General features: G+C 42.1%; 1 protein-coding gene across 1 annotated transcript in view; it reads right to left on the bottom strand.

Annotated features, from left to right (window-relative positions):
• CHCHD6 (coiled-coil-helix-coiled-coil-helix domain containing 6) overlaps nt 1-19,327 on the bottom strand; it is a 337,874-nt gene that overhangs the window by 155,133 nt on the left and 163,414 nt on the right. The window contains 1 exon segment of the mRNA XM_037034052.1: nt 12,076-12,159. Within this exon segment, the coding sequence (XP_036889947.1) occupies nt 12,076-12,159 (84 nt within the window).

Below are 19,327 nucleotides of genomic sequence, written 5' to 3'. Positions count from 1 at the left end.
ATAATGGATTCAGTTTTTAAAAAGGTGACCAAATGACATGGATGGTTATAATCAATTTCTGCAAATATTATACCATGACCACAACAAAAATAGGTCTGGGCAGTGTCCACAAAGATGTTAACAATGGTTAGCTCTCTAAGTGGGGGACTGATTTGGCAAATTTCATTTTATGTCTTAGGCTTATCTGTAATTTTTGTTTTTTCTACTGTGAACATGTGTTACTTAAGAATAAGTATAAGAGATTACTAAAAAGGCAATACTGTTCCATAGCTGGTTAAGCTCCAAGCAGACTGCTAGGTAATTCTCATGATGCCCATGGCTAAGGCAGAGTTTTCAGGGCAGAGAGGTCTAGAATCCCTCGGCTAGCACCAAGCAACATGCAGAGAATCACCTTCAACTACTTGCATACACTGCAGCCCCATTCTGCTGCTCGTGCTGTGTGCTGTCAGTGCTGTCATCTGTCCTGCCTGCTGAGCCACTTTGTCAGGCATCTACCAGGCACTAAGCTCACACTGGGATCAAAACAGTGAGTTAGGATGTGGGGCAGCAAGATGTGGTCAGAGCCCTCCAGGGTGATTCTAGTGTCCAGGGAGAAGTTGTATGGCTGGACAGCATGCCAGGTATAACTGTGGAAAGGCAGAAAACACAGGAAAGGCCCAGCTGAGGAATCCCAGCTTTCTCCTGAATGCAGCAGGGAGTCGCAGGTGGATTTAGAGTCTTCCTTCAAGAAATAAATGCCAGATCATAGGTGGAGGGTCTTGCCAAAAGAACAACAGCAGGGTGATGACTACCATTCAAGAGAAAGATCAGCAAGCCACTGCCATTGTAGAGGGAGAACACAGGAAGATCAGGAGCCTTAAGCTCAGTGACCTGGCCAGGACTTGGTAACCGGTACAGTAGGGAGGCAGAAAAACAGTAGAGAGAGGCCAAAGGTAATTTTTGGATTCTCTTCTCAGCAGCTCATTGCCAACTGGTGAAGGAAAGGTCCAAGGGTCAAATTAAGCTGATCGAGGTTGAGAAGAGCTGAGAAGGAAAGGAAAAGGAAAGACCATGGAGTACCCATTTAATTAAAATTATCTGTTTACCTGTTTCCAGCAGGGATAGGTGGCAAACTGCATACATGACAGACAGGCACTTCTGGATCTTCGACCTGTAAATACCTATATAAGGGACTTAATGTGCTAGAAGAAAACCAGCAGACAATAACCCAGGGGCAGGACCTGCTATATGTTAGTGTAGCTGCTGCCAGGAATGACAGAGAGACCACTTCAAGAATACACAGTGAGCCCTAGCTGGTGTGGCTCAGTGGATTGAGTACTGGACTGTGAACCAAAGACCTGTAGGTTTGATTCCCTGTCAGGGCACATGCCTGGTTTGTGGCCAGGTCCCCAGGAGGGGGCACGCTAGGGGCAACCACACATTGATGTTTCTCTTCCTTTCTTTTCCCTCCCTTCTAATCCGTCTAAAAATAAATAAAATCTTTTTTTAAATTTATAAAATGAATGAAATCTTAAAAAAAAATACACAGTGATTGAGCCTGTACTTAAAAAACCCTAGCACCAATAACAGAGGAAATGACATAAATCAGCAGTTATGAACAATCCTGTCATCTCTGTGAATGGGCTCTGGCCTTGCGTGAACACTTCCCCTCCTAACCTAGGATACAGTTGGCTTTTACCACAGTATTTACCTTTACTTTTCTAGACTGGGTTCAATACAGTGAAGAAGAAAAAAGGTGGTAAGAGCCCTGGCTGGTGTAGCTCAGTGGATTGAGCACGGGCCTGTGAACCAGAGGATCTCGGTTCGATTCCCAATCAGGGCACATGCCTGGGATGCAGGACAGTTCCCGGCAGGGGACACACGATACATTGTGTGTCCTCGGCAGAGGCAGCCATACATTGATATTTCTCTCCCTCTCTCCTTCCCTTCCCCTCTAAAAAGATAAATAAATAAAAAATATTTTTTAAAAAAGATGATAAGAACTTAAAGAGTTCTTGCAATAAGTTGTTGATCTAAATAAATTGGTGTAGGGTCTGTTCTAGGTGACAATAGACTTAATAGCCTAAGAACCAATGGCAATGTGGTGATTGTGGTGGATGTTGACTTACATCAGGAACAAACAAAAAGACAAGCCAAAACCCTGGGAAAAGATATTGTTTAGGAAATTTGGGAAATCGATGTTAATTCTCTGAGGAGAGAATATTGTAGTTATGTAAGAAAATGTCCATCCTTTTTAGAGACAAATATAGAAGTATGTGGGGGAAAAGTAATGGTCACTGGGATTTGCTTTAAAGTACTTTACCAAAGAACAAAGAAGGAAAAGGGAATAGATATGAGAAAATGTAAAATTGTTAAGTCTGGGGGACAGAAACAGAGAGATTCATTCTACTATTGTCCTATTCTACTTTGAGTAAATTCCATTGTAGATTGTTTTAATACAGATTTAAGCAGTGTTCTGAGTAGCTGATGAACAACTGATCCCCTTAATTAGACTACCATAGTCTATGGGCAGGAAACTCTGCTGTTCCCCATGATTCCAAATCATTTACAAGACAACTTGCTGCCTACTGCAAAGTCTGTTTCTTTAGCTGTAAAGTAGGGATGATAATAGTTCTTACCTCAAAAGACCATTTTGAGGACATAATACCTTAGTACATGTCGTGAGTCTAGAACACCCCTGGCACTTTCACAGCAAGGATTCAAACAAGGGCAGTTGTCACTTTATCACCCAGATCACTGGGTTCTTATGAAGGTCAAAGGAGGGGCTCCTGGTAAGGTGTTTGGCCAGTGCCTTGCAAGTAGAGAGCACTCAGCAAATGTTAGCTACTGAGCACCAAGATTTGGAGACAGAGAAGGAGAATTTGTTAGCAATATTTTACCTATTTGATTCTCAAAACTAAAACTACCCTACAAGATAAGAACTACTATTATTCCAACTTTATATAAGTGGATTCAGAAAGAACTAACTCTTATATCTGAAGTTTAATGGCTGTGAAATCTTACACCACCATTTAACCTATGTGTCCTCATTTTCATCTCTGGTAAACACTCCTCCCCTATTTCTCCCCCTCCCTGACTTCCATAAAACCTAAGTGACATAACTTGGGTACCATGTGTCGCAAAGAGGAGCTATGCCACCAGTTCAGTGGGGTTCTTATCCCAGACATCTATCCTAGAAAAGCCTGGTAACAAGACCCAGGAAAGCCACAGCTCCTCCAAATGTGCAACAGAGACTATAGTCTTTGCTCCCTCTTTACCTCGAAGGTTATTATGAGATAAACTAGAGGATTTTTGCAAGGTATGAGATGAGACTAAGGTAAAGAAGCAAACATACTGGAAGCAATATACAAGGTAGAGGTAGGGAAGGTGAAATGATGTGATGATGGAGGTAATGAGATAGAGGTGAAGGTAGTGACAATGATGGTGATGGTGGAGGTGGATATGGAGGCAGAGGTGAGGGTGGTAGAAATAGTAGGAGTAGAGGTAGAGGTAGATGTGACAGAGATGATGGTGCCAGTGGAGGTGAAGGTGGTGAAGGAGTTGGAGGTGAGAGTAGAAGTAAGGTGATGGTTGTAGAGGTGGAGGTGGGGATGATGGAAACCAAGATATAAAAGCATCTAATTCTAGCACCTGTAATTAACAACTACTTTCATGCTATAGTAAAAAAACAAAAACAAAAAACTGTAAGACTAATGAATAGAACAGCAAGGAACTAGAGTCCTGGTTATACTATTAACCAGTTATATGACCCTTGGGGATAGTGTAGCTGGCTGGTAATAGTAATGGCAGCTACCATTTATACTACAATATATTACAACAGGATAGGTTTTATGTTACACTCTTTATTACCTTAAAAATGTGATTGTTACCGTCCTGTTGTGAAAATGAAGACACCCAAGGCTCGATGGCTTTAAGTGACTTGATCATGCCTATAAAGCCATTAGGTGGTGAAACTGAATTCTAACCTAGGTCCCTCTAGATCCAAAGCTTACCCAGCTTACCATGTAGGTCTCAAACCACTTAGCTGTCTTCAGGGCCACTTTCTTATTTGAGAAAATAATTGAATTGAATCAATGTTCTCAATTTGTTTGCTTCCTCTTGTATCACTGACTACCCTTATTAAAGGCCCTGGGTCCCACTGACATAGGCATAAAAAGCCCATCCATGCTAAGAAAAGCTTTTCTCAATCTCTTAGCAATGTGCTCTTTCACTTATCACTTTCATACACTATTGAGAACATCTGAAATGGTCACTTTTACATTGGTACCATTACCAAAAAGTGGTACTAGTGGGGTGACTGGTGTGCAGGTATCCTTCTTTACCTCACCTGGTGAAGAACATCTGGACTCAATAATCTTCAAAAGTTCTTTGGACTCAGACCTTTTTACCAGCTCAGAAGATAAAGAACTGCTCTCCACGATGACTGGGGAAAGTAAGCTCCTTCCTGACTAGGGCCAATTTCTTATTGTACTGTTTTCAGGTCACTGTTATCTGTTCCCTCCTTTGAATTCCCACTGCTCTGGCAGCTTCTCTGTGTAGACATGTCACATTGGAAGTACCTACCTTGTCTCAGTCTTGCATTCTAAATGGTGAACACTTCTATGAGTCTCTGGTACTGATTTTGGGCCTGACACAAAGCAAACCTCCCTGAACTCAGCAAATATCTGCTGGCCATAAGAGCAGCTGGCAGTCAGCATTTCTGCTAACAATACACACCAGTCACTCACCATGCAGCCTCCTGAGCCAAAGGGTGACTCCTCTGAAAACACTTCTCTCAGGTAAAACTGGCCCTTCTTATTGCACATCTTCCAAGCACGTTTGGAACTGGCTTCCACCAGATCCCCCTCAGGGACACATTATGAATTCTCCTTCCATAAATGGGCTCAAGTGACTCCCTCGTAAACTACAATGTTCTCTCTCTGTGGCCCCATATAACTCTACATGTAACCCAGCTTCAGTCTCTACTACAATCCTGAAAAGTCTCCTTCAACATAATTCATGTGACTTCCAAAGCAATTAAGAGGCCTCTTCCCGATCTTAGGTCTCTCTGACCTGCTGCCTTGACACTGTCAACTATGTTCTCCTGAAGCTTTTTTTCCTGAGCTGATTTGGGAAGCAGCATAAAGTTGGGGGGAAAGTGGACACATTCATTGGACTTCTGACTTCACCCAGCAGCTCAGTGGCCTTTGGCAGCTTGTTTCACCTAATCCCCAGTTTCTTTGTTTGTAAAATGTGTGATATAATATACCTTACAGCACTACTGGAAAGATTAGTGATAACTTATGTAAAAGAGCCTGGCACATAGCATATGCTCATAAAATTGTAGTCACTGTCATCTTGTGAGACACAGAACTCTATGTCTGACACTTCTCAATAACCTGTTCGTCACCTCCACTTCATATGTACATGATTTGAATTAAACTGGTAACCTTACCTAAATGTAGTTGCTCACTTGAATTTTTTCTTTCTCTTAGTAATTTTTCTGCATATCCAAGCTCCAATTTTTCTCCCTTTATAGCCCTTCAAGAACTCCCAACATTACCTCAAATGAAGGCCACACTTGTCAGCCAGTCATCCAAGGTCCCCCACAATCTAACTCCAATCCATTTGTACAGCTTTACCATCTACTACCAACTGTCACCTTGGCTGAGGTCTCCATCCAGAAGCCCTACTTTCTCCATGTCCTGCTCATTCTCCAAACATACCTTCTACCAAAAAACCTTTCAGCAAGATCTCTCCTCTTTTTTTCCTGGAGGCCCACCATGTCACTCTTTCCTGTTTGTGCACACACACTTTCTTTTCATTATTCTTGCAAACATTTATGGAACACCTATTTTATGCATCCATTGCCCTTGGGTGATGAATCAGACCAGTGAGAACTTTGAGCTCCCATACCTTCACAGTATGGAAGGGGAGAAAACCACAGATACCAGGAGCCACAAGACAATGTGGCAAGTGCTAGAACATACAACAGGGACACAAGGCCTAGTGGTGTACAGAAGAGGGTGTGGTGGGTGATTCTGTTGGGGCCTAAGGACAGGCCTTCCTCCCTCAGCTGCATCCAACTTTTTATGACATACTGGAAGAAAGGTATGATATACTGGCATAAAAGTATAAATCCTCTAAGCACAGCTTAATGTATCCTCACCATTGAACACACCAGTATAACTAGAACCCAGGTCAAGAAAGGGAACATTGCCCTACCTCATAAGTTCCCTGTATGTTCCCTTAGTCACTACTATCCTCAAAAGGTAATGTTATAACATTTGCTGACACCACAAATTAGTTTTGATTTGTTTGAACATCATATAAATGGGCCCATCTGATGTGTACATACTATTGTCTGGCCCTTTTGTTCAGTGTTCTTTTGGTGAGTTTCCCACATCATGAAGCTTGTTGACAATTGTTCCTTTGCAAGCCTCTGTATACCTGCTGTATACCCAGTATAGCCTCTGTATACCCGCTGTATACCCAGTATACAGAAATGGGAATGGCCTTGTTCTCTAACACTTTCAGGTATGTGAGAAACATCCAGTTGTAAGCAGCACTTGGTCTCCACATTGCTTTTTATAGAGCCCTCTTCTATCCCTGAACACTGAATGATCAATGAGTGCCATGGTAGTCATCTGAGAAAAGCCTGTTCCGTTCCACCAGCATCATCCTAATTCCAAAGCCAGATAGAGACACAACAAAGAAAGAAAACTTCAGGTCAATATCGCTGATGAACATAGACACTAAAATCCTCAATAAAATATTGACAAATTGCATTCAACAATACATCAAAAAGATCATACACCATGACCAAGTGGGATTCATCCCAGGGATGCAAGGATGGTTCAATATTCGTAAATCAGTAAATGTAATACATTACACAAACAAAAGGAAAGACAAAAACCACATGATCATATCAATAGACATGGAAAAAACTTTTGATAAGGTACAACACCCATTTATGATAAAGGTACTCAGAAAAATGGGAATAGAGGGAGCATTCCTCAATATAATAAAGGCCATATATGAAAGACCTACAGCCAACATCATACTCAATGGACAAAAACTAAAATCTTTTCCACTAAGATCAGGAACAAGACAAGGTTGCCCACTTTCACCACTTCTATTCAATATAGTATTGGAAGTTCTAGCCACAGCGATCAGACAAGAAAAGGAAATAAAAGGCATCCAAACCAGAAAGGAGGAAACAAAACTGGCATTGTTTGCAGATGACATGATAGTGTACATGGAAAATCCTATAGACTCTACCAAAAAACTGCTTGAACTAATAAATGAATTTGGCAAAACTGCAGGATACAAAGTCAATATCCAGAAATCAAAGGCATTTTTGTATACCAACAATGAAACAGAAGAAGCAGAAATCAATATAAAAATCCCATTCGATATAGCAAAAAGAAAAATAAAATATCTGGGAATAAACCTAACGAAGGAGGTAAAAGACCTGTATCCAGAAAACTACACAACACTGAAGAAAGAAATCAAGGAAGACACAAATAAATGGAAACATATACCGTGTTCATGGATTGGAAGAATGAACATCATCAAAATGTTCATATTACCCAAAGCAATTTACAGATTCAATGCAATACCTACTAAAGTACCAATGGCATATTTCGCAGACATAGAACAAACACTTCAAAAATTTATATGGAACCATAAAAGACCCCGAATAGCAGCTGCAATTTTGAGAAAGAAGGACAAAGTAGGAGGGATCACAATACCTGATATCAAACTGTATTACAGGGCCACTGTAATCAAAACAGCCTGGTACTGGCATAAAAACAGGCACATAGACCAATGGAATAGAACAGAGAGCCCAGAAATAAACCCAATTCTCTACAGTTAATTAATATTCAACAAAGGGGGCAGTAACATAAAATGGAGTAAAGATAGCCTCTTCAACAAATGGTGTTGGGAGAACTGGACAGCTACATGCAAAAAAAAAAATGAAACTCGAGCACCAACTTACACCAAACACCAAAATAAATTCAAGGTGGATAAAAGACTTAAACATAGCCGTGAAACCATTAAAGCCCCAGAGGAGAACATTGGCAGGAAAATCTCAGATATTCCACGCAGCAAGATTTTTACTGATACATCACCTAGAGCAAGGGACATAAAGGCAATAATAAACAAATGGGATCTCATCAAAATTAAAAGCTTCTACATGGCTAAGGAAAACAGTATCAAGATAAAAAGAGAAGCAACAGCTTAGGAAAACATATTTGCCAATGATATACCTCAGACAAAGGTTTAATCTCCAAAATATACAAAGAACTCACTCGACTCCACTCAAAGAAGACGAGCAATCCAATTAAAAAATGGACAAAGGACTTGAACAGACACTTCGCCAAGGAGGACATACAGAGGATCCAGAGACACATGAAAAGATGCTCAATATCACTAGCTATCAGAGAGATGCAAATTAAAACCACAATGAGACACCACTTAACACCAGAATGGCTATCATAAATGGCTATCAGAATGGCTATCATAAACAAAGAAACAAACAACAAGTGTTGGAGAGGTTGTGGGGAAAAGGGGACCCTAGTTCACTGTTGGTGGGATTGCAGACTGGTACAACCACTATGGAAAACCGTATGGAATTTTGTAAGAAAACGAAAAATGAACGTGCCTTTTAACCCAGCAATTCCACTATTAGGAGTATATCCTAGGAACCCTGAAACACCAATCCAAAAGAACCTATGCACCCCGGTGTTCACAGCAGCACAATTTATAATAGCCAAGAGCTGGAAGCATCCTAGATGCCCATCGGTCAATGACTGGATCAAAAAACTATGGTACATTTACATAATGGAATTCTATGCTGCAGAAAGAAAAAAGGAGCTCCTACCCTTTGCAACATCACGGATGGAACTGGAAAGCATTATGCTGAGTGAAATAAGCTAGGCAGTGAAAGACAGATACCAATGATATCACTATTAACAGGAATCTAAACAACAAAACAAACAAGCAAGCAAAATATGACCAATGACACTCAAATATGGAACAGGCTAACAGGGTCCAGAGGGGAGAGGGGAGAGAATCATAGGGGAAAAGGGGATGGACTCACATGAACAAGTATAAAGGACACATGGACAATAACTAAGGTGGGGGGTAGGAATGGGAAGGAGGTGGGAAGCACTGTGGGGAGCAGGGCTGGGAATATAAGACAGAAAACTGTACTTGAACAAGAATTAAATAAAAATAAAAATTAAAAAAATACAATGTAGTTTTTAAAAAGAAAAAAAAAAAGCCTGTTCCGGAGACTGGGCCATCATATAAGATAAAATCTTTTTCGACACGCACACTTGAGTGCATGCATGCATATAAATTAAATTTCATCCATTAAATCCAAACCTGAAGCATTATGACTTGAAACAGAATCTCCAATATTGCTGTACACTTGAAAGTGGAGCCATAGCATACACCAACATTTTTGCAGACATTACCTGTCTAATGCCTCCATCAACTCCCTGAAAGAATTAGTATCTCCATTCTACAGTTGCAGAAACCGAGATTGAGAAGGTGCAGTGGCTGCAGAGTATAATGATGCAGAGTGTGGTGATACATAGCTGCATGCAGGCCCAGGTCCATCATTTACTGGCACTGCCCTCTGCCACATGGCCTATGTGTGAACACCATGTCTGGGTGTGCTTCCAGGTATCAAAAGAAGCTCACAAGGCACCTCCAGCAGCTGAATGATCTCTGTGGTGAAACAGAAAACACTTTTCACTTAGATCTTGCAGTGTGGGTGTAAGGAACAATTACTGAGAAAGATTATAAGCCATAGGAGACCTACAAAATATGATTTCTGTACTGAAGAATTATCAATCATCTAGGGAAAAAAATACTGCAGTACAAAAGGGTCAAAAAGTCTCTGCCTCCTTGAAAATGAGTCTGGATTTTGTGCAGGCTTTCCCTACATGCCAAGCACAATGGGCCAACTCCAGGCCAGTATCCTGCAGGCAGAAAGGCAGCAGGGATCCAGCCAAGAGGCCTGTGGACATACCATGGCACCTCTGAGAGCCCAGGCCACTGCCTCCCCCATCCTAGCTTTCTCTCATATGTGACTAAACACCACATACCAAACAACTTGGGGTGGTAGAGGATGATTCGACAACTGTTCCAAGTTTACCCCTGAACACGTTGCCACTATCAATTTCTAAACTAAGAGAAATTGGGGGGGGGGAGTGGGGAGGGGTATAGGAAAGGAAAGGAGCATGATGACTGGAAGGCCCTGAAGCTGTTTGTACAGAAACTGAAATGTCAAGGTCTAAGAGTATTTGGCAAATAAAAGCAGAATTATATAAAAGCAACAGTTAATAAAAGAGATTGTCAGATGCTGTGTTTCTATCCTCCCAAACCAATATAGGAGTAAAATTATCCACAGAGAAAATAGAAAACTTTTTTTCAAAGCTGACACAATTAAGCTTTCGACCATGCCTCCTTGATCCCCTTTCCAGCCCCGCTCCATTCCCCAGATCCCTCACCAATCTCCAGTTCCGGGAGATGTTGGACACACTTTCCTTCTTTGCATTAGCACCAGCAAAATGCATGTATTTGAGAGTCAGAAAGGAGATCATGTTTCGTACTTCCTTCCGTATATATTCAATAATTATTCACAATCATGTAGGAAAGTCTCATTAAAAACTAAAGCCTACACCTGCATACAAAAAGAGTTTGGACTTCACTTTACGATGAGTGGGGAGACCAGATTAGAAAGAAGGGCTTATCCAGAAGAATTTCCTTTCCTTCAGGAAAGCAGAGAACTAGTTTTAAGGAGGATAACTATAGCAAAGAGGAGCGAAGAGATTGATGAGAGGAAACAGACTTTAGGAGAGGAAAAATGCTGAGGCTACTTGCTTTCCACCCCAAACAGATACACACTATTAGAAGCCAAACTCAAAGAGGGAAAATGCAGGAAGAGCACAGCAGGAGACTGTAAAATTGCACGTATAACAAAAATAATCTGTGCTTACGAACATATGGACAACGGTGAAAATTAGTGCTATGGCTGGTGAAATTTTTTACCCTTTTCCAGTATCTCAAATTACAATCCTTGTCATTACAGCTACAGTCAAACCTGGGCAGCAGGAGGCTATTCAGGGAAATATGTCCTTGCTAAGGGCTACCTCTGCAGGCAGCTTGGGGTGCCCTGGGACCACAGGCTGTCACCATCAGCACTCTGTGTTTACATCACAGTTCACATGGTCCCCTAAACATCCCCCAAGGAGTAAACAGGTGAGGGTATCCATGGAGTTGGGAGGAACATCTCTCATGTTCCCACTGCCTGGAAATACAGAAATCCAGGTTATCTGCCAGGCCACAGGAGAAATCCCCTATGAAAATCAAGCTCCTTAAGCAAACTGTCAATTTCAAACCTCCAAGCCATGACAAACAATTCTCAAAGATTTGCCTGCAATAAGCTAATGGCTCTGGCAGCTTGGCATGCTGTGTCAGTCAGGAGAGGGAACAATATTTTTACACTTCCAACCATTCCCTCCCACATTTTAAGTCATTTCTTTGAAAGAAATCTGTCATGGTCAACAAATGAATACCCCCTGTCCCTGCAAAGTAAGCAAGTGACCAAACAAAATTTTAATAATTGTTATAGGCTTTACAAAAAGGAAAGATGATATGTTTTTGAATCTCATTCATGTCAAAGGCTTATCCTTAGAGAAGCAGTATAGTCATGTTGCACTTTGATCTCTCTGACTCCCATGAGAAAACCAATAATACAACTTTAATACATTTGTATAGCAAGACTTCATGTTATTATTATTTTTATCCAACACAGCTTAACTAAAGTGAGAAAGGTATACTGGGTCTCAACCCTGTGGCAAAATGAGTTTTTTCTAAAATTGAACTATAATGAGCCAGTCACATTCAACAAAAAGATCTCTATGGCTGCCACCTGCTGAAAGGTTGGGGGTGCGGTGCTCATGCCCGTAGGGTGACTTGACTAATGGGGAAAATGAGCACTGAGGCCTGTGGGCTCCTCTTTCCCCAGTGGGGCCTTTAGGACCTGGCCCCCAGAAGGTAGCCCAGCCCTAGCCTTACCTTCCTCTCAATGTGCTCTAGTTGTTCCTTATAGAAGGTATTGTGGCATCTCAGCTCTCTCTTTTAGTACCCCAGCTCCCTGGCCTAGTTGGAAGAGAATAAAGCTCATGTTAAACAGAAGCAGCTGGGCTGGAGCTGCAAGGTGAAATCCACAATGACTTCTGTTCATAGAGACATGAAAAGAATAGCAATAATGAATTGAATGCTGTGGTAGATTGGTTACTTACCTTGTGTTTAATTTTCACTATGAAACTTAAAGGTGGGTCATTGCTACAACCACTTCACAGATAATAAGCACTAACATTTACTAAATGCTTAGTACTGGTCTAAGTGCTTCTTACAGATTCTTTCATTTGATCCTTACAATTACTCTAAATGATAGGTAGGATTATTATGATCTTCTATAATAGGTGAAGAAACAGAGAAGCTAAGTTACTCTAAAGCTCACAGCTACAAGGGAGTAGCTGGGTTTGAACTTCAGCAAATGCAGGGCCTGACCATGGAGTCTTTATACCTGGCACCACACCCTGCCACTGACTCACTATCTAAATCACAAGAGGCAGTGCAGGGGTGCCAAAATGCCCTTTTTCTGGTCAGGTAAACTCTCTGCCTTAGGGGTCCGGAATCTGAAAGGTGAATAGTATCAGAATCCCAGAATCTTAGAGCTGCTTCCTCACACACCTGATGGGGAACAAACAGAACCATTGGTATACATAGCCAATGACCCTCCCTCATGGTCACAATTAGGCTGAGAGTGGCTTGGCTAACTAGCACAAGCAATGTGGAACTAGCAGACCTGGGCCAAACCCACCCCACCCTTAATTAAATGGGTGACCTGAAACAATTTCCTAACTCCTCCAAGTTCCTTCTCGGTTAGGTATAATATGCAAACCTGGAATGGGACCCCACAGGACTGTGCAGAGGTAAAGGAAACCCCACAGAAAGGGGCATAGTCACTGCAGGCCATCACAATGGGACACCAACATCATGGCAAAGCGGGGTTTGAGAACTCTGAAAGACAGGATTGGTGCTTGTAGGAGAAATAACGCCATCTGTTTGCCATCTGCCCTCTGCTAAGGGTCAAGTATGCTCAGACACCATTCTAGACTCCCGGGTCACTTATGTCTCATTATCCCAAGAGCACAAAGCTAGTCAACAACTGAGGTGACCCATGAACCTAAGTCAGTGAGATTCTGAGTTCTGGGCTTTTTCCTTCAAACTCCACTATAGTCGAGTGGGTGGGTTTAAACTGTTAAAAAAATACCAGGTAGGACAAGAACTGATATTTTTGAAAGCTCATTTCCTTGGCATTGCTATTGTCCTTGGCATGAAACCTTTCTGAAGCCTCAGTGGGAGTGAGGTTAGGGGGTAGGGTTGGTCATGAGCTGACTACAACTGCACCTGAGGAAAGGCTTGAGTTTAGAGGACCACACTGCTTCTAGGACAACTCCAGGTCAGCAAGGCTTGGCAACAGGCTGACCACTTGAGAGTCAAGTTCTAATGCCAGCTAGATCACCAAGTGGCCTGTAAGCTTGAGCAAGCTGCTAGCCTTTTCTGTGTATTTTCTTCTTACGTGTAGAGTAGAGAAATGAGTAGTAACTTTGCTCCGGAGGCAGCTGTAGAATATCTAAAATTGCCATAAAGGCTTCTGGAATGCCTGTGTCATGCCAACACTTCAAAAACACTAAATACAAACAGTGAGACTTAGTGTTGGGGGTTTCTTGCAGAATTTTTCAAAGCACAGTGCTGAGCATACCCCAGGAATGTGGGCACAGCTTACTTGAGCTGGGCCCTGAGCAGACAGCACTGAATGGTTAAGTATCCCCAGTGCAAACAGAGATACTTGGTCTGATATAGCTGGTCTGATATAGTAATGCAGCCAGCACAGAAATATCTCCCAAGACCCTGGACCTGCCATTTTCTGACCAACAGACCCAGCCAAACAGGAAGATGACATCTGAAAGCAAAATTATTTTGAGGCTCTTCTGCAGGCATTCACAAGGGGCCAGCAGGGCAGCAGACAAGGAAGCTCTTCTACACTTCTATCCACCATCTCATGAACACACTGGGATGCCTCCTCTGGGCAGAGCCTCCAGGAATGCTCAGCCCGTGGTTCCTGAGCCTGTGCGAGTAATGAACACCAACATCAGGAATGTGAAACAGAGCTAAGGTTCCAGGCAAAGCTCTCCAACCAGTGTAGCTTCCTCAGACCACTGAGAGACTGCAAAGGAGAAGGCATATTGAGGAGACAGAAGGCCTTATGGTCACATCTTTGCCACACAACTAAGCTGTTATCAAGTAAGTAAGTGATGAACTGTTTCAAAAGGTATAAGTCTGCCTTGCCCACAGGAACAGAAACTCTGAGAGCAAAGGCATTGCCTGACTCCAGCAAACCCCCAAAGCCATGGCCTCCATCACAGTGAGCCAGCCAGGTGACTAGCTCACTGCTTTCATTCCATCCACTAATTGGCATTACCTACCCACTCTGCTCATATCTGAGATTTATAATGAAATCCAATGATTGACACTGGACAGGAGAAGACATGGAAAAGGACTGTAGAAAATGGATGTCAGTGCCTGGCCCAAAGTAGGCACACAATGATTCAACTTTGATGAATGGGGGTGGGCATCAGACAATACTAGTCACTCTACATAGCTGTTACAGTCCAATATCTACTTCCCAGTATCTGCTCATGATGGGCCATGCAACAGGCATCTCTCAGCATGACCATGAAATTAGGGAGGCATAGACAGGTTTCAGTGACTGATTTAGTAATCATCAGAACATTATTGACTATCCACCATGTGAAAGACACTACCATAAAGGGGTTGAGGTTACAAAAGAGAAAAGAGACAGTTTCTGCTCCATGGAACTTAGATCCTAGTGGCAGAGACAGATGTGTAAGCACATAAATCAGATAATTTCAGAGAGGAATATGCGCTGGGGAGACCAGACAGAATAACTTGTGGAGGTAGGAGTTGCCATTTCCTCTAAGTAGATTTCCAAAAGGCTCTTCTGGGGGAAAAAACACCGAGTAAAGTATGTTGTTTCCAATACAAAGGAAGAACATCACCATTATGAAGATCTGCTCAGCAGATTACAGTCTTTGAATTGGGAACTGAAAGGAATCTTTAGTGATTTAGTCAAGGACTTCTTCCCAGTTAAGAGAGCACACAATGAGTTCATACTCTGATGTGTTTACTCTGCTCCAAGCACATAGCAGGGCAGATTTAAAATAATACAAGACAAAAAAGACATAGTAAAGCTCAAAAACAAGATAAAATGCCCAACAAAACAAATGCAAAGCAGTAGATGAGGCTGCAGATAGCCAGAACAAACTCCACTCCACAGAGGTAAGGAACTGAGGCCAGGTTTGCCACACAAATCCTAGATTCCCCCCAAATAAGAAGCTGGTGTAAAAAGTTCCTCAAGATTCCCAAGCAGGATGTGGTTTTCAGTTTGCCTGAAGGTAAGTTCAGCCTACAGGCCAAAGCTACAGCCCTAACAAATGAACTACGCACCATTGTTCATGTCCCAGAGCCACAGCACTACCAGGACCACCACAGAGACAAGCCTCCAAAGGCCACAATTGCACCTGGCCATGCACCTGGGTGCACTAAAAATCAACTAGTAAAATCTACAAATAAAATCAACTAGAATATGATTTTGAGACAGGCCAGTAAGCCAGGACAAGTAGACTAGAAAAATTGAGACAGGATAGCTGAACAAAATGGCCAAGCAATTTATAGCCAAATACAGAAAGTCAACTCTCAAGAGATGACATCCAGGCCTTAGTTCTATTTCTTGTCCAGGACCAGAAAAGCAGCAAAACCAGATGAGTGATACCAGGACCAGTTCCAATGACTAAAGACCCTCTGCCCTGGCACTGACCAGTCAGTGGAGATCACAACCCTAAAAAAGCACACCTGGAAAACTAATGAATATTCTGCTGAAACCCTCCTTGAGACCTTCCCTAAGATCCCCCACCTGCAAGAGAGAGATGAAAGCCTCAAGACAAAAGAAGTGATCCAGTGCAGCTGGGGAGCAGCCCACACTATTCTCTTTCTCTTCTTCCCTCACAGGCATGCATCTCCTAAGCTCTAAGAGACTTGCAATCAGGGAAGCAATGGGCAGTGGCAGTTCATCCCAGGCTAACTCCCTGAACTTGTCCCCACAAGCCCCAGTGAGGGGGCTTTTCTGACTTCACAGTGAGCTAAGGCAGCCAAACCTGGGCTCTCCTGTTCTTTCTTTTATGCTAAGTACTTCCTTATTTTACTGTTCCCAGCTTTAATAAATGTACCCTCACAGTCACCTTCACTTGTGTTGTGAAATCTTCCCTGCACTACGTCAAGATCCCACACACTACAACTGGTCCCAGGCAGACCCTTCTCTGGGTCAGATCCTCTACCCAATAACAAGATCACACCTGACTAAATTTATTTATGGGACATTATAAACAGACTTAAAAAACCTTTTTGTTATGCAAAAATTTTAATACAAAACAGAATAATGTAATAAAACAACAGAGAGCCATCAAAAAGCTTCAAAAATTATAAACTAAACAAAATCTTGTTTAATCTATATTCTCCACAACCCCCAAACCCTCAAGTTTCTCATAGGAAACCATTTCATCTGTACATACTACCATTGCACATCAAAAAAAGATTAATGTTGGTAGAAGAAGGTAGAGGGTAGAGGAGGGTAAGTGGTGATGAAAGGAGACTTGACTCGGGGTATTGAATACACAATACAATATACAGATGATATATTATAGAACTGTACACCTGAAACCTATATACTTTTATTAACCAATGCCATCCCAATAAATTCAATAAAAAGGTAAAAAATATGCTAATTTAATATCATAAAATATTGCCCTGGCTGGTGTAGCTCAGTGGATTGAGCACAGGCCTGCGAACCAGAGGATCGAGGTTCGGTTCCCAGTCAGGGCACATGCCTGGGTTGCAGGCCAGTTCCCTGCAGGCCAATTCCCAGCAGGGGACACACCAAAGGCAACCATACATTGATGTTTCTCTCCCTCTCTCCTTTCCCCTCTAAAGATAAATAAATAAATAAAATCTTTAAAAAATATATCATAAAATATTCAGCCAGTTTTCAAATTTCTAATTGATAAAATGTTTTAAATGTATACTTAAGATATTAAAAAGATATGTGGAAAGAATAACTCTTGATTTAAAAAGAAGAAATTATGAACTAGAACAGGAAAACCCCCCAAATGGGTAAATGTTATAAATTTTAAATTCTTCAAAATGAAAAATGGGGCAAACCCTAGATTGAGGGCAATAAGGGAGAGATTAGCAAACTGAAATACAGTATAAAAATCTCAGCCAGAATGTTGCAATGGGAGACAAAGATAACAGGTGTGAAAGAAGAGTCTGTCAGTATTGACATACTATTTTAGAATAGCATGGCAGGGAAAGCAGAGGAAGGTGGAAAAGGAAGAAAAGGGAGGGAGAAGAGAGGAAGAAAAAAGAGGACAGATGTAAAGGCTAGTTAGAGAAAGGAATGTGGGGAGGGTTAGGGTGAAAATGAGGTGGGGGAAGGGAGTAAGAGGTGGACATAAAAAGAAAGATGGAGAGACTGGTGGAAAATGAAGGGAGAAGAAGAAGAGGATTAAATAGAAAATATCCAGTGGATTGAGCACAGGCCTGCGAACCAGACGATCTCGGTTCGATTCCCAGTCAGGGCACATGGGAATTTTTGTTTTTGAGCTTTACTATGTCTTTTTTGTCTTGTATTCTTATTTTAAATCTGCCCTGCTATGTGCTTGGAGCAGAGTAAACACATCAGAGTATGAACTCATTGTGTGCTCTCTTAACTGGGAGGAAGTCCTTGACTAAATCACTAAAGATTCCTTTCAGTTCCCAATTCAAAGACTGTAATCTGCTGAGCAGATCTTCATAATGGTGATGTTCTTCCTTTGTATTGGAAACAACATACTTTATTCAGTATGTGCCTGGGTTGCAGGCCAGTTCCCCGAAGGGGCAAGTTCCCAGCAGGGGATGCACAAGAAGCAACCATACATTGATGTTTCTTTTCCTCTCTCCTTCCCTTCCCCTCTAAAGATAAATAAATAAATATTTTTTAAAAATCAAGGCATTAAAGTCATCTTTAAAAAAAGAAAATATCAATTGAAATTATATTAATAAGAAAAAGTAGGTATCACAATAAATACGTAGGAGACAGCTTCTAAAATGGACCACGGTAGTCATGCCCTTGTGTGATGCCCTTTCCAGAGTATGGGCTGTTGCCATGTGACTAACTTCTGATGCATAGAATACGGCTAGTGCGATAAGATGTCACTTTCTGATTGCCAAGAGCAGTGATTTTCATCTTGCTCACACTCTCTCCCTCACTTGCTCAAATGATGGAGATGCCTGCATGGTAAGGAATTGAGCCAGTAAAAAGCTAAATCCTGCCACATGAAGGAAGATGAAGTGGTGCCTGTTGGGAACAAGAACAATGGCCTCAGCACCAAGGAGCCTGAAACCCTAGAAGAGACCCTGTAAGCCAATAATCTGCCTCTGTGCCAAAAAAAAAAAAAAACAAAACACGCCTGCTTTATGACCTGTATATAAGGACTTAGCTGTAAGCACTAGGCGCGAATCCCTGACGAGCCCCCAGTGGGCACAGTGTCTCTGGAGGGATCGCCCCTGCGCAGGTTAAACTTGGCCAATAAATTAACATCTTTGAATCCCTGAAAGTCTCCGATATTTGTTCTCGTGGTTGGTGGATCTAACATTTGGAGGTCCCACCGAGATGTCCCTCCTCGGAGACCGGATGGGTGACTTCAGCTGAGTAAGTAATCGGTTGGGATCCTCTTAGTGTTTGTCCTCCGGAGTGAAAAGACCCTGTAGTGTGAGACAGGACGCTGTCAAGACCACCCAGGGATTGTCAGAGGCAGGACGCTGCTCTCTGAAATTTGGTATTGACGACTTGGATTGGGACCGGTCCCGTTAGGTTTCTATTTCCTTGCTCTGCGCCGCGCTGCGAGTGTGCTTGGTGTGCCTGCAAGTGTGTATGTTTAGGGACTCGGATAATCTGTGTGTTCGTACTGTCCTGTGCCTGTCGGGTCTTTGTCTGTCTTGTTTTGTGTATTGGTTTGGCCTCTGAGGTCTCTAAGGTCTCTCAGATGGGTCAGCGAGAATCTGTGCCCGATTCTCCGCTTGATTGTCTGTTGAAAAATTTTTCTGATTTTCAGAGGCGAGCCCAAGGATATGGTGGCTCGCC

The sequence above is a fragment of the Sturnira hondurensis genome, unplaced genomic scaffold, assembly GCF_014824575.4.
Source record: "Sturnira hondurensis isolate 20B ecotype Veracruz unplaced genomic scaffold, ASM1482457v3 Scaffold0021971, whole genome shotgun sequence".
NCBI classification, from domain to species: domain Eukaryota; kingdom Metazoa; phylum Chordata; class Mammalia; order Chiroptera; family Phyllostomidae; genus Sturnira; species Sturnira hondurensis.
This window is presented reverse-complemented; position numbering and strand designations above follow the sequence as displayed.